This window comes from Bos mutus, chromosome 13 (assembly GCF_027580195.1).
Source record: "Bos mutus isolate GX-2022 chromosome 13, NWIPB_WYAK_1.1, whole genome shotgun sequence".
Taxonomy (NCBI): Eukaryota; Metazoa; Chordata; class Mammalia; order Artiodactyla; family Bovidae; genus Bos; species Bos mutus.
The window spans coordinates 9,190,043-9,207,241 of record NC_091629.1 but is presented as its reverse complement, the minus strand read 5'-3'; the positions used below and the strand labels follow the sequence as shown (position 1 = coordinate 9,207,241).

General features: G+C 38.3%; 1 protein-coding gene across 1 annotated transcript in view; it reads right to left on the bottom strand.

Annotated features, from left to right (window-relative positions):
• Positions 1–17,199, bottom strand: part of MALRD1 (MAM and LDL receptor class A domain containing 1) — a 576,646-nt gene that overhangs the window by 509,533 nt on the left and 49,914 nt on the right. Inside the window, exons 9-10 of the mRNA XM_070382053.1 lie at positions 13,088–13,180; positions 10,354–10,561 (exon numbers count right to left, since the gene is read on the bottom strand). Coding sequence (XP_070238154.1) covers positions 10,354–10,561; positions 13,088–13,180 — 301 coding nt within the window. The remainder of the gene's footprint in view (positions 1–10,353; positions 10,562–13,087; positions 13,181–17,199) is intronic.

Here is a 17,199-nt window from a genome sequence, read left to right as displayed (position 1 = left end):
ATTCTGGACACCTGAAGAGCCTGAGGTCAGCACCTTAGAATTCAATCTATTATGTTAGTTTAACAGTTTCTCTAAAAAAAAAAAAGAAAAGAAAAAAATCCCCAGCCCACTTTGGATTGCAGGTAAATTAGATATTTTTGAACTTCACTTTTTTCCTTTCTCTTAATACACAACTACAAAGTTGAAAAATACTTAAGTTCCTACATTTATCACAAGATAACGAGTTCTAGAGAAAGTCAGGATTTAGAGTAAGCGGCCTAAACACTAATCATAGCTTTGTCACCAAATTTGTGAGGGAAGAAAACAGCAAGTTTCAGTGGACTGGGTAGTACACTAGAAATTCTAACAACTTGATTTGTGCTTTCAAGAAATTATAAAGTTTCCTTATCCTAAAATAAGAATTATCGTATCAGCCTATATTAGTAGTTTGGTGGATAAATCCATGAAATTAATTTAAAACATATTTGCAAGTATTCCTCTTTATGCAGAGGCATTTTCATAACTAAAAGAAGGATAAAATAATTCTTGGTCTTGGTCAGAAAACACCTAAAGTTTTGACAGCTCCCCCTTATCACAATTCTATGATCTTTAATAAAATAGGAATAGATGTATTCCCACTGAGCTCCAAGTATGTGCCAAGTATTTTGCATATATTACCATCTGTGTTCACAAACACCCTACAAAGCAAGTATAATTATCTTTTGGAAACGTTAGTGCTAAGTAACTTGCCTATGATACATTTTAGTAAATGGAATATCCAGACTGAGTTGTCTGATACCAAAGGTTATACTTTGAAGCCTCCCTACACCAGGGACTTTGCCTCAAAATTTAAACGACTGCATCACTGCTTGCTCTTAATGGTTTTGTTCAATTTTTAAAAATGTGACCAATTTTACCAGTATATTGAATAAGCTCACTATATCTTAATAATCAAAGAATATTCAAATTTCTATAAAAATGGACGCCTGGGTCACGACCAGATATTTTATCACTAATATGTCAGCTCTTAGAACACTAAAGGATGCTTTGCAAATAAGGCCACAAATTTACTCTCCATGTATATTCAATGTTTAGTTCTTAGAGCTATGCTTCTTTAGATAGTCATATAATAGATATGTAACAAAAGATTTTTCTCTACAAGCAAATATTATTTCCCCTTAAATGTATTCTCCAAAAATAAAAACAAGCAAATTAACTACCATATAATAATGGGAAAATGTTGCTCATAACCTAATGGTGAATCAACATGACAAGGAAATGCTGTTCACCCACATAGTACATAACTGGAAATCTATTGCTTCTGGATGTTTTTCTTTTCTCAGCTCTGGTTACAGTGTTGCTGGAATACTGCTATTGATAGCCAGTTATTGCTCCAAGCAGAGCCTCTTCGGTTTTTTGACAGTGTTAAGAACTTATGACCTAACTGTGACTGTCTCCCCCAGCATCCAGAAAATCTTCTGATCTAGTTCTTTGGTCTTCTGTGAACTTCACCACCTGCTAAGCCACCTCCCAGCTCTTCTCAGTCAGAAGAATATACAAATAGACAAGGTTTAAATATATACTTGACCTCCAAAATGTGTTAACAAGTTCCCAATTCTTCACTGTGAACTTGGTCAAGGAATCCCTCCTCCCTCAACCACAAGCACCCCCATCTGGGTTGGCCCAGAAATGTTCCAGTTTATACCCATGTCCAAGGAGAATAATTAATATCTCTCCTCTTTCCTCTCAAGTGCCCTGTTTGGGCAATATATTCAATATAGCCCTATTGGAGCAACAAATTACAGGTTAATACACAAAGGAAGCAAGCAAGACCATGCAGAGAACAATCACTGTTAGACGCAATGGTATGAAATGGCTATACCACTGACTGGAAATGGAAAGTACAAAACGACCCAATCATCACCAGCTCTTCCACAGATGTTTCACATCTGTGCCTGCATCACTCAACTACAAAACCCGTAAAGATTTTAAGACAAAATAGATTGTATTCATGTTGAAATTCAGCTTTAGAAGAAAAGTTTTAACCGTTTCTTTCATTATCTGGATGTTTTATCAGTTAAAATGCCAATCATTGCACTTTCCACAAAACCCAAAACACTGTCTTTTGAAAAATGAAAATTAATTTTTAAAACCCATCACCATAAAGATATATGAAAGCAAAATGATGCAAAGTGAAAGTGAAAGTCGCTCAGTCATGTCTGACTCCTTGCCATGGACTGTTCTCCAGGCCAGAATACTGGAGTGGGCAGCCTATCCTTTCTTCAGGGCATCTTCCCAACCCAGGAATCGAACTGGAGTCTTTTGCATCACAGGCGGATTCTTTACCAGCTGAGCTACCAGGGAAGCAATCACCTCTATAAAATGATGCAATCATTTCTATAGAGATCTTAGTGAACTGCTCAGCTGTTTTTTTTGTTTTAAACCAATGACATTCACTCCAGTACATGTCAAAGGACTTTCTTAAAGCTAAATATTCCAGAACTTAACTGCACTATAAAATATAAGTCAAATTCCAGTCACCAAAGCTGCAGTTCTTCCGTTAATATTTCCTCTCAGATCAGACCAGATCAGTCGCTCAGTCGTGTCCTACTCTTTGCGACCCCATGAACCGCAGCACGCCAGGCCTCCCTGTCCATCACCAACTCCCAGAGTTCACTCAGACTCATGTCCATCGAGTCAGTGATGCCATCCAGACATCTCATCCTCTGTCGTCCCCTTCTCCTCCTGCCCCCAATCCCTCCCAGCATCAGAGTCTTTTCCAATGAGTCAACTCTTCGCATGAGGTGGCCAAAGTACTGGAGTTTAATATTTCCCCTACATAATTCCAAACATTTAAGATAAAGTTATTATCTGAAGTAAAACCAGGTGGGCCAAACACATGCAGGCAGTTAATAAATGCCTTATGATACCACATGTGTTAAATGTTAAATATTTATAAAATCTAAAAATGTACCTATTCATGTTATACACAAACTGTATTCATGACAAGTAGTGATTTGGATTATCTGGTTGCTTTTACTTAAATTTCTGTGACTGCAGAATACATATAGCCATCTCTAATCAGAGGATGAGATATGCCACAGTTTATAATTTCAGTGAAATTTCATTGAGTTCATCAGTTAGAGTAATATTTTTAAATTATGACAAAGCTTTCTCTTGCATGTTTAACCACTGAAGCATACTGGCAAGAGAAAAAGAATTTTATTGTGGCAGCTGAGGAAAATTCTGGATCATGAAAATTAAAATATTTATGAACTCCCCGGTTCAGAAGTCAGTCAGTCAGTTCTCTATTGTATAAGAAAAGAAGTCTGTGTGGGAATTATACATTCATTAAGCAGACACTAGGTTTTAATATGATTATACTAACAAAAATATTTTATTTATTGAGAACCCACAAGATCTTTTCTCCACTAAGTGTACATATATATCCCTTACCCTCAGGAGGTATTTTAGTATTCAACATTTTTCTTCAAAATATGGAAAGCATTCAGGCACAGTATCATATTGAAAATTAAACATCTTGCACCGGATTCTTGGTTTAAGTTTCTTTCACTTGAATATTGTACCTTCTTCTTTGAAGTGTCACAATTTCTATTTGCATTTTAAATGCTCTAAAACATCCCTATTTTTTCATTCAATTAAAAGAGTTTTCCCATGGAATTTTCCAAACTGCTCTAATTTAAACACTGATCTGTCCATCCTTCTGTCCTTGTTGACACACAGTCTTTCTGCATGAACTATATATATATATTTTTTCAACATTTTATTGTGGTAAAATATATGGGCTTCCTTTGTAGTTCAGTTGGTAAAGAATCTGCCTGCAATGCAAGAAACCCAGGTTTGATTCCTGGGTCAGGAAGATTCCCCTGGAGAAAGAAATGGCAACCCACTCCATTATTCTTGCTTGGAGAACCCCATGGACAGAGGAGCCTGGTGGGCTATATAGTCCATGGGGTTGCAAGAGCCAGACACAACTTAGGGACTAAACCACCACCACACTTATATAAAATTTACCTTTTTGACCATTTTTAAGTGTCCAGTTGAGTGGCAGTAAGCACCTTTACACAGTTGTACATTGTCACCATCATGTGTCTCCAGAACTTTCCCATAATCCCAAAGCCAAACTCCATACCCATTAAACATTCTCATTTTTCCCTTCCCTTCAACCTCTGGCAACCACCATTCTGCTTCCTGTTTTGAGTCCTCTAGGTAAGTAGAATTATACAATGTTTGTCCTGCTGTGACCTGCATATTTCACTTAGCATAATGTCTTCAAGATTTAGCCACATTGTAGCATATGTTGGAAAATCAGGTATATTTGACTATGCCAAAGCCTTTGACTGTGTGGATCACAATCAACTGTGGAAAATTCTGAAAGATATGGGAATACCAGACCACCTGATCTGCCTCTTGAGAAATTTGTATGCAGGTCAGGAAGCAACAGTTAGAACTGGACATGGAACAACAGACTGGTTCCAAATAGGAAAAGGAGTTCGTCAAGGCTGTATATTGTCACCCTGTTTATTTAACTTATATGCAGAGTACATCATGAGAAATGCTGGACTGGAAGAAACACAAGCTGGAATCAAGATTGCCAGGAGAAATATCAATAACCTCAGATATGCAGATGACACCACCCTTATGGCAGAAAGTGAAGAGAAACTCAAAAGCCTCTTGATGAAAGTGAAAAGTGGAGAGTGAAAAAGTTGGCTTAAAGTTCAACATTCAGAAAACAAAGATCATGGCATCCGGTCCCACCACTTCATGGGAAATAGATGGGGAAACAGTGGAAACAGTGTCAGACTTTATTTTTCTGGGCTCCAAAATCACTACAGATGGTGACTGCAGCCATGAAATTAAAAGACACTTACTCCTTGGAAGCAAAGTTATGACCAACCTAGATAGCATATTGAAAGCAGAGACATTACTTTGCCAACAAAGGTCCGTCTAGTCAAGGCTATGGTTTTTCCTGTGGTCATGTATGGATGTGAGAGTTGGACTGTGAAGAAGGCTGAGCGCCGAAGAATTGATGCTTTTGAACTGTGGTGTTGGAGAAGACTCTTGAGAGTCCCTTGGACTCCAAGGAGATCCAACCAGTCCATTCTGAAGGAGATCAGCCCTGGGATTTCTTGGGAAGGAATGATGCTAAAGCTGAAACTCCAGTACTTTGGCCACCTCATGCGAAGAGTTGACTCATTGGAAAAGACTCTGATGTTGGGAGGGATTGGGGGCAGGAGGAGAAGGGGACGACAGAGGATGAGATGTCTGGATGGCATCACTGACTCGATGGATGTGAGTCTGAGTGAACTCTGGGAGTTGGTGATGGACAGGGAGTCCTGGCGTGCTGCGTGCTGTGATTCATGGGGTCGCAAAGAGTCGGACATGACTGAGCAACTGATCTGATCTGATCTGTTAGTTGTTCTGCTAGCCAATGTATACCTTTAGACCATGTATGCATATACCAATGTATACCTGGTATATGTTACATCTTTTTAGAAATGTTGGAGAAAATATATGGCATGAGTATTTTATTCTTAAATGTCCCTGTTTTATACAGGATCATATTAATAACCATCAAGAATCTATAGTTTGGAACTGTGCAGTATTTGTCTTTTTGTGACTGGCTTATTTCACTTAGAATAATGATTCCACTTGCATCAGGTATGGAAAACACTGGAAATCATATGCTGTTCAGTTGATACAAATTTTGGTTAAGCAAAGTAGTGTCTATAGTCAACAATACTGTATTATACACTTTGCCAGTTGTTTTGCAATACTTAATACTTGTAAAAAAAAAAATACAACGTTTAGCGTAGTATTTTAAAATGGGAGAGGCAGAAAGGAGAAGGAGCATGAAAAAAAGCTCACTTGTCTGCTCCACAAGCACCCGTTCTCTGAACCGTCTTTCGTGTTCATGTAAACGATGTATTTTAAGCTCAAAGTGCTGTGGGGACATCTATGGGGTCACACAGGGTCAGACACGACTGAAGTGACTTAGCAGCAGCAGCAGCTGTGGGGACAGGCACTTGCCTGTGCATCTCCAACACCAATCTTGAGCCTTTAAGAGTGGACAGTGGCAAAGTTTTACTGGGCAAGAGCATCTAAGCTATCTGGAACTTTGACAGGTGATATCCTCCACTAGGAAGGGTTAGAGGACTTTGGACAAGTTCTACAAAACTGCTTGCAGTAAACCACGCACTGGCGCTTCCCCGTCCTTGCAGGGCTTACAGTCCTGCTCCTGCTCTGAGAACTGGAAAGGCCTGCGCTCCTCGCTGCTGCTCGGGGTTCTTTGGCCACCACCCCTCTCCTCAGGGGCTGATTCCCCTCGGTCACAGCGGTCACAGCGTCCGGGCTTCCCTCCTCCAGCGGCTGCTCGGGGCTCCCAGGTGCGCCCCTCCCTGAACCTTCCGTGGCTCACTGGCACCGCGGCCTGGGCCACGTTCTCCCGCAGGGACCACTGCCGTTTGGGCACCTTTCCCGGCAACACCTCACCTGCCCCGGAGTGTCAGAGGGGGTGGCCCCCCTTTCCCTCCGGCACCCCCACCTCCGCTGGACTGGTCTCTTCCAGGAAGGAGGAGCAGCGGCGAAGGTGAGGACTCCACAGGAGCGCCCAGGTCCCGGGGCGCTGTCACACGGGGATGCCCTGCTAAGGGGAGGCCCCGGACCTGGGTGACCTGCGGCGATGGCCAAGAGGCCAGTGCCTTCGCCCCCAGGACCATGATCACTAGGGCGGCGGGTCTTGGGTCCTGCGGCGCCCCTTCCACCATCCGAATGAACGCTGTACCAAGACATCGCGGCGTGGGTTCACCTGCAAGGGCCAGTCGTGGAGGCTGCTAGACCCAGGCAGGGGTTCACCTGCAGCAGGTGGGCCCTGAACCTTTCCGCTGCTGGGAAATGTTGAAACACTCGGTGGCCCTTAACTGACCTGAGCCAGAGAAAAACCAGGAGGCAGCGGAGGAGGAAGTGGGAGAGGGGGCGCAGCCTCAAGTACCGCCGGCTGCCCCTCTCCCCGCCATGCCCTTCGCCTCTGCTGCCTGCAGATAGCGGCAGGTACCCTCCAGCACCTAGGCTTCCAGGGCACTTGTATGCGCGGCCCCTCCCGGTTAGGAAGATAAATCTTGGGTCAAGTGTTGTGGCTACAAAAAAGTGGAGGGGGGAGGGCAGGGAAGGACAAGGAAATCTTTGGAGGTGAAGGATGCGGCACAGGTTTCAAAAGAATGTTTACCTGAGTAAACATGCATTTTTGCAAAAATCACACTGACCACAGATACCAACTGATAATATTCATGAGTTAATATTTACTTAGCCTCTGGAATATAGTAAAAAAAATCTGATGTATTCAAGCTGTATATATAAATATCAGTTCAGTTGCTCAGCAGTGTCCATCACCAACACTCGGAGGGTGCTCAAATTCATGTCCATCAAGTCAGTGATGTCATCCAACCATTTTGTCCTCTGTCGGCCCCTTCTCCTCCAACCTTCAATCTTTCCCAGCATCAGGGTCTTTTCCAATGAGTCAGTTCTTCGCATCAGGTGGCCAATGTCTTGGAACTTCAGCTTCAGCATCAGTCCTTCCAATGAATACTCAGGACTAATTTCCTTTACAATTGACTGGTTTGATCTCCTTGCAGTCCAAGGGACTCTCAAGAGTGGCTCCAACACCACAGTTCAAAAGCATCAATTCTTTGGCACTCAGCTTTCTTCATGGTCCAACTCTTACATCTATACATGACTACTGGAAAAACCATATCTCTGAATAGATGGACCTTTGTCAGCAGAGTAATGTCTCTGCTTTTTAATATGTTGTCTAGGTTGGTCATAACTTTTCTCCCAAGGAGCAAGCGTCTTTTAATTTCATGGCTGCAGTCACCATCTGCAGTGATTTTGGAACCCCCCAAAATAAAGTCTCTCACTGTTTCCATTGTTTCCCCATCTATTTGCCATGAAGTGATGGGACCAGATGCCTTGATCTTAGTTTTCTGAATGTTGACCTTTAAGCCAACTTTTTCACTTGGTGTCATCTGCATATCTGAGGTAGTTGATATTTCTCCCGGCAATATGAGCTATACTAGAGATTTATCCTATGCTGACATTTTAAAAAAAGGTATAAAAACATTTTTCTTGAGTTTTATGGACCTTAAAATTCTATTTATAAAAAAATTTGTATAATGAATTCAATTTTATAAAATACAAACTCAAAGTATATTGTACAATGTTTGAAATTGGATTAAAATGTCAAAGGAAAGCCTCTTATGTTGCAATAACATATATATACATGTGTTTATATACTTTATATAGGGGATATGACATAAGAATGTAGCCATGTTACATACTACAAAACATATATATATATTTGATGTAAACATGATTATTTCCTGTACTTATTTGTATAATCATTTTTGCTTGGAGAAACTTATTTATATAGTAATGGAATTGTTAGAATTGGTACAGTGCTACACTATTTTATGCACTATAGTATTTAACATGTTTTGCATATTACACATGGGCTGCACATGTTAAATACTTCAGTGCAGAAAACAGTATAACATTATAACATTTATATAGATTCTAGTAATTCCATTACTATGCAATAATTTCCTCCAAGCAAAAATGATTATACAAATATGTACATGAAATACTCATGCTGACACCAAACTCTATGGATGTTTTGTAATATGTAACATGGCCACCTTTTTATGTCATAGCTCCTATTTAAAGTTGATCTAAATCAAGCAAGCATGCCAGGTGTTCTTTGACTATTTGACTAAATGAGCTTACATTATTTGGAAACTTTAGCTGACTATGAAGTAAAACTACTTTTTGATAAGGACAGACATCGGTCCCTAAATTCACACAAAGGAAACAGCAAAATGGTATCAAGATATAATCTATGCGGGAAACAGCAGATAAGTAATCAATAAAACTTCCAATAAAGAAATATGGGAAAGTATGTCCAAAATCAAATGCTAAAGTATCTACTAATATTCTAGATGAAATTTGATGAAGAAAACCAGTTAAAAGGATAGCATAAAGAATCCTTCAACTGCGGGGAAAGAAAGGAGAAAAGCTATTAATAAGTTTAAGTTTCAATATGTGGAATTGAAAAGACAAGAAATATATTTACTCTCAATTATTGAAATTGAGAATAATACAAACCATTAGAAAGGTGAATTTGTCACAAGAAATGAACGAAATTGTCTGTAATAAAAAAACTTTTTAATGAAGCAAAAAAGAGGAAAGTGACAGTCACATTAGAGAAAATGAAATGCCTCTTTTCTAATGAAAAAAGGGCACAAAAAAAAATCCATGGAAATCATATCGGTAAGGAGATTATTTTACCTAAATTTATGGTTAAAACCAAGTGTCTTGGGAATAGACTGAATTGCTATTTACAAACAGGCAGAGAGTTTCTTCCTTGCTTTCTCATCTTTTCTACATCTTTGTCCATTACTCTCAGTAAAATCCTTACTTACCAATCAGCAGAAGCATATTGTAAAAGCTTTTCATTATTAAAAAGGTGATATCCATCTTGTTATAATATTTTTCTGTTGCTCAATAAAATATATCACTAAAATAAAGCACTGCAGCAAAAATAAATGTAAAGTTTTTAATAATTAAGAAACCCTCCTGTTTGTGAGGGTTCATAGATTCATAGAAATTGAATGCATTTAGTTGTATTCATTGTTTCTAAAAAGACAAATATTTTAGTTGCTAAGTTACCTCATATGAATGAAAACCATGATGTAAGTTGTAAATTAAATTATGTTTCCTTTCTGATATAACTAGGTTTGAATAGTAATAGAATTTCTTATCATTACTCTTATCAAAGACTTCATAAAAGGTCTGAAATAAAGGAGTTGGGCCTTTTTGCCTAGTCATAAATACCAACCATGGCTGATTTCTACATCATCATGGCTATCTGGAAGGTAATGACAGCCCTCCTTCTCTTTTTCCTTGCTCCACAGCTTTCTACATAATTGGTCAGAATGGAAAAAAATCTTACATTTAAAAAAGGTTATTAACCCATAGTAAATTTGTATTTAAGAGAAGAATACAAATAGGTTCCTTCTCCCATCCATTTTCCTCTTACTCAAAATGCACACACCTCACTCAACATCACAACTATTCATTTGTTGAACAAATAGATTCTGAGAGTGAGAAAAAAAAGCACCAAAACATTAAGTTAGCATAGAGATGTCCACAAGGAATAGCGCTAATGGCTTCAAAGTGAGAACATACATTCATCTTACTTCATACATACTAACTTCACCTTGCTCAAGATAAAGACTCTCTTAAATTCAACCACTGTCATGAATGTGAGCATAGGAGTGAGTTAACCATTAATTTACTTACAGCAAGTTGTCGGGTCCTCATCACTCTTATCAGAACAGTCCTGCCAAGAGTCACAGACTGATTCTCGAGCAATGCACTGGCCGCTGCCACAGGTGAATTCATCTGCAGAGCAAAGTTGTCTGGACGGGGCCTGGGCACAGGCGTAGACCCACAGGTCATCAAGCCCAATAAAACCTTTGTGGCTCAAAACAGTTCCTTCAAAAATAATCTTCAGGGAAGCACAGAGAACAATTTGTGACCTTAAAAATCTCTTCAAAAAGACTCCAAAAATAATACTGGAGATTCAAGAATTATTAAGAAAAATGCCTTTTTAAAGATAAAGCAAATACAACTAAGAATAAAGTTCCCATTTGATAAGCTTGACTCACATGCATCAGATTGATGGGCACATTAGAGCCACTGAGGTGTCTAAGAAACCACCCATGATCTGATGATCTGATCTGAGAAATCACCCATGATCATGATCCCATTTAATCACCAACAATGTCCCTGACTGCAAACTTACTTGGTCATCATTTTCACAGCCCACTGACTTTAATATTCAAGGAAAAAATTAGTGTTGTTGCTATTTATATAACAAGAGTTATAGATGCATTTGGTTTTTTAACTACTGAAATTAGTTACTAGAAGGTAGGAAGTGAAATGTCAGGCAGATAAAAAGGGATGCAATAGAATAGGAAAACATTTTAAAAGAATAAATTTTAAAATCTATTAATCCTTATAAAAGAATTGCTCTAACAATCAAATAAGTGCTAGTTAAAGGAAATGAATTCATTTTCTCTAACTGAATTGCAGGCTTTCTAAAGGTATAAACTACTAGCAAGTTGAAACAACCATACATTGCTCTTCTAGTGTAAGATAATGTGAAAGTATTAATATCCCTTGAGGTTTTAACAAGAGCAATTATTAGGTAACACCAAGGGTCCAAGAGAAATCAAAAACTGTATAGCAGATGCCTTATTCTCTGCCATCCAATATGGTAGTCACTAGCTGCTGCTGCTGCTGCTAAGTCACTTCAGTCATGTCTGACTCTGTGTGACCCCATGGACTGCAGCCTACCAGGCTCCTCCGTCCATGGGATTTTCCGGGCAAGAGTACTGGAGTGGGTTGCCATTGCCTTCTCCAGTCACTAGCTACATAGTGCTATATCAATTTAAATGAACTAAAATTAAGTTAAAATTCAGTTCCACATTTTAATAGTTACATTTCAAGAATTCAATAATCACATGTGGCTACTGGCTACTATACTGGAGAACACAGATAAAATTGCCATTAACACAGAAAGTTCTGTTGATCACCACTGAACTAGATATTGGGTTTGGCTTGGTTTTCATGGAATACAACAAAAGTATATCTATTTTTTAGAAGTATAGTTAATTTATAATATTGTGTTTCAGATGTACAGCATAGTAATTCAGGGGGTATTCTTTTTGCATCGATATTGTTAATTTGTAAATAAGATTCTAGGAACAAAGACTGACTCTTTTTAGTCTTTTCCAGCTTCAAATGTCTGAGAAATTTTCTTTTCAAAAACATGAACAATATATATTTAAGAATTACTTAAGATCAAGTTTGCATAAATATGTAAGAATTTATAAAATAGTATCAAAATGTTAACTCAATGGGCTATGATATAAAGCTCAACTTCTGAGATTGCTACAAAAATGCTGTGATTCTTAAGTTCCAAATTCAGCTGCAAATTGGATTTAAAAAATCTGCATAGTCACAGTTCATATCATTTGGGTCCTCCTTTTAATACCTAGAAAAATGTATGAGTGTGATATTACCTTAAAGGAATGAAATTGGTTTCATAAGCCACACATACAATCAGCCTCATTATTTTACACTTACACTCCAATATAAATGCATTTATGTATTTTGTATACAACACAAAATGAATGGAACCTTAAAGTACTGTACTTTAAAAATAAAAATCTAAACAGCAATAAATAATACCAGAATTTCAATGTTGATCTGACATTACTACACATTGCAATATTGCCATGATATAAGAAAAGAAATGACAAACTAACACTCAATATGAAAGTTTAAAAATGTTACCAGATATTTTTCTGCACAATCTCAACTCTATATACAACACAAAACCCAAGTTAATAATTTTAAGAGATAGCATTCCCACTGAGCATATGTATATTTCAGATGCATATTTGGACAGACAGAGTTACCCATGCGTTATAAAGATGTGAATTCCTGCATTCAAAATATTTGCATATACTCCCCTGATTTTTCAATACCGGTTTATTGTTTATCTGCTTCAAATGCAACTGGCTTCCTTGGTTGTACTGCACAGTGTTTGGGGATGCTAGGGAGGAAGCCCATGGAGAACGAGGATGCTTTAAACAAGAGTAGTTAATATTCTCATCATTTCAAAAACATTTGTTGAATACTGAATTATATAAAATTTGAATGTGTCAGTCTTTTGTTTGTGAGTAACCTGTAGCTTCAGTATAAGAACTGTATTATTCTTTCCTAGATTTGATCAATACACTAACTCTGTTTTAAAAAAAAAATAGTAGTTACTTTCTTGCTTCTCCACTCAAGCAAATTTGACTTGAGCACAGGTAGGTACAATGAAAACAAGTAATTGCTGTCCCTAAACATGAGTTTGTATTTCTAATTTAAATGCTAATTTAAATTAACAACGAGTGATAAATTCACTACAAGACTAAAAATTAAACCTATGATAAAAAATACTTGTTTTTCCCTTTTATACCTTGAATGTCTTCAGTTCTTCTGGTATTACCACATCCACTTTCACCCATTTTCTGTGAGTTGATGTGTTGTATATCCAAAATGTTTCTTCTTCCTTTGATTCAAAGAAAAAAAACATCACTCATTCCCAAAATTCAACTCTCATATTTATATACTCTTAATTACATTTCAGTAGAGTTGATTGTACCTGTAGGGTATTAAGAACTAAAAAACTGAAGTATTGTTTAAAATGGTATATTATATTTTAAGAGAAAAATAAAGAAATGGAGATAGGGAGGGATGAAAAGAGAGAGTGCAGAGAGTGTTGAAGGTAGCAAAAATACTCTTTATGATAATATAATGATGGGTTCATGTCATTCATTATACATTTGTCCAAGCCCACTGAATATGCAGCCCTAAACATGAACCCTAATGTAAATTAGAGACCTCAGGTGATAATGACATGTCAGTGTAGGTTCATCAATTGTAACATGTGTGCCATTCTAGTGGGAGATGATACTAATGGGGGAGACTGAATATATGGGAACAGGGGGTGTATGGGAGATTTCTATACTTCCTTTTGATTTTTCTGTGACTCTAAAACCACTCTATAAAAATTATCTTTTAAAAAATTAGGAAATAAAGTATATATACAAAATAAAGATGCCTATTTTTTATGATGGAGAAAAAGTTTAGAAGAAAAATTTGAATGGAATCTTGAATAAAGTACTACACTTCCAAATATAAAATTCTAAGTATCAAATAGCTGTGAAAAGAAGAGAAGCGAAAAGCAAAGGAGAAAAGGAAAGACATAAGCATCTGAATGCAGAGTTCCAAAGAATAGCAAGAAGAGATAAGAAAGCCTTCCTCAGCGATCAATGCAAAGAAAGAGAGGAAAACAACAGAATGGGAGAGACTAGAGATCTCTTCAAGAAAATTAGAGATACCAAGGGAACATTTCATGCAAAGATGGGCTCGATAAAGGACAGAAATGGTATGAACCTAACAGAAGCAGAAGATATTAAGACGACGTGGCAAGAACACAGAACTGTACAAAAAAGATCTTCACAACCAAGATAATCACGATGGTATGATCACTGACCTAGAGCCAGACATCCCGGAATGTGAAGTCAAGTGGGCCTTAGAAAGCATCACTATGAACAAAGCTAGTGGAGGTGATGGAATTCCAGTTGAGCTCTTTCAAATCCTGAAAAAGGATGCTGTGAAAGTGCTGCACTCAATATGCCAGCAAATTTGGAAAACTCAGCAGTGGCCTCAGAACTGGAAAAGGTCAGTTTTCATTCCAATCCCAAAGAAAGGCAATGCCAAAGAATGCTCAAACTACCACACAATTGCACTCATCTCACACGCTAGTAAAGTAATGCTCAAAATTCTCCAAGCCAGGCTTCAGCAATACGTGAACCATGAACTTCCAGATGTTCAAGCTGGTTTCAGAAAAGGCAGAGGAACCAGAGATCAAATTGCTAACATCCGCTGGATCATCGAAAATTTCCAGAAAAACATGTATTTCTGCTTTACTGATTATGCCAAAGCCTTTGACTGTGTGGATCACTGTGGAATCAACTGTGGAAAATTCTGAAAGAGATGGGAATATCAGAGTACCTGACCTGCCTCTTGAGAAATCTGTATGCAGGTCAGGAAGCAACAGTTCGAACTGGACATGGAACAACAGACTGGTTCCAAATAGGAAAAGGAGTCCAGCAAGGCTGTATATTGTCACCCTGCTTATTTAACTTCTATGCAGAGTATATCATGAGAAATGTTGGGCTGGAAGAAGCACAAACTGGAATCAAGATTGCTGGGAGAAATATCAATAACCTCAGATACACAGATGACACCACCCTTATGGCAGAAAGTGAAGAGGAACTAAAAAGCCTCTTGATGAAAGTGAAAGAGGAGAGTGAAAAAGTTGGCTTAAAGCTCAACATTCAGAAAACGAAGATCATGGCATCTAGTCCCATCACTTCATGGGAAATAGATGGGGAAACAGTGTCAGACTTTATTTTGGGGGGCTCCAAGATCTCTGCAGATGGTGACTGCAGCCATGAAATTAAAAGACGCTTACTCCTTGGAAGGAAAGTTATGACCAACCTAGATAGCATATTAAAAAGCAGAGACATTACTTTGCCAACAAAGGTCTGTCTAGTCAAGGCTATGGTTTTTCCAGTAGTCATGTATGGATGTGAGTGTTAGACTGTGAAGAAGGCTGAGCGCCGAAGAATTGATGCTTTTGAACTGTGGTGTTGGAGAAGACTCTTGAGAGTCCCTTGGACTGCAAGGAGATCCAACTAGTCCATTCTGAAGGAGATCAGTCCTGGGTGTTCTTTGGAAGGAATGATGCTAAAGCTGAAACTCCAGTACTTTGGCCACCTCATGCGAAGAGTTGACTCATTGGAAAAGACTCTGATGCTGGGAGGGATTGGGGGCAGGAGGGGAAGGGGATGGCAGAGGATGAGATGGCTGAATGGCATCACTGACTCGATGGACGTGGGTCTCAGTGAACTCTGGGAGCTGGTGATGGACAGGGAGGCCTGGCATGCTACGATTCATGGGATCGCAAAGAGTCAGACACGACTGAGCAACTGAACTGAAGTATCAATGAATAAACCAACTATTTAAACATTGATCCCACTGATACTACTACATTCTGCAATATTGCCTTGATTAAAGAAAAGAAAAAATGCAGGCAAATATTTAACATGAAAGTAAAAAAATGTTATCAGATATATTTTCTGCAAATCTCAAATATTTTTTCCTATGGAAGAAGTCATTCCAAGTTCCAAATAATACAGTTCTTTTTTTGAGATTATATTTCTATTTTACTCTCCAGTCACTCAATCAAAGACCTTTCCATGTCTTCTAAAGCATCCTATGTCAGGTGTCTCTATGATGGTCATTTTCCAGGTTGCAAAGTATATGCAAAACTACGTTACTATATACTAGGAGGTCATTTATTTGATAAAAGTTTATAAAGTACTCCACAATTTTGCCCATAGTGTTGGACTTTATGATTTTGATTGTGCTTTCATGCTATGAAATAACCCTATTTTCCTTGGATTTAATGATATATATATTATCACTGTGGATGGTGACTGCAGCAAAGAAATCAGAAGATGATTGCTTCTGTCAGGAAAGCTATGAAAAACCTAGACGATGTGTTGAAAAGCAGAGACATTACTCTGCCAACAAAGGTCCATATAGTCAAGGCTATGGCCTTCCCAGTGGTCATGTACGGTTGTGAGAGCTGGACCATGAAGATGGCAGAATGCCAAAGAATTGATGCCTTTGAGTTGTGGTGCTAGAAAAGACTCCTGAAAGTCCATTGGACAGCAAGGAGATCAAACCAGTCAATCTTGAAATCAACCTGAATATTCGTTGGTAGGACTGATGCTGAAGCTGAAGCTCTGGTATTTTGGTCATCTGATGTGAACAGACAACTCATTAGAAAAGTCCCTGATGCTGGGAAAGATTGAAGGCAAAAGGAGAAGAGGGCATCAGAAGATGAGATGGCTGGATGGCATCACTGATGCCATGGACATGAACTTGGGCAAACTTCAGGAGATGGTGAGGAACAGAGGGGCCTAGAGTGCCACAGTCCATGGAGTCGCAAAGAGTTGGACATGACTGAGCAACTGAACAATTACATATATATATACACACACACACACACACACACACACACATATAGATAGATAGATAGAGATATATAGTGAAATACAGTGAAAATGCAGACAGTGGCATAAATGTCTCAGGTTAAACTCTGAGGCCATCTCTGTGACCTCCCATCTGTGAGATAGGAAACAGCACTGGAAGGTGACATCTAATTGTAATCCAGATGACACATGACATCCATCATTTTCAGACTCTTAAGAGCCTTTATCTCCTTACTTGGTTTCACTTATTTCATTCATATGCAAGATTTTCTAAATATGAATTTCTTTTTAGCTTTGTTCTTTGCCCTCTTTTATCTACTCCAATTTCTAGGTCTTAAATATTTCAGAGAAGATAGTCTAAACCCATTAAAATGTACTTCATTCTATTACTTATTTATATGAACAGTTAAGACTTCCATAAGACAATGAAACATACATGGAGGACACATATTTTCAGCTG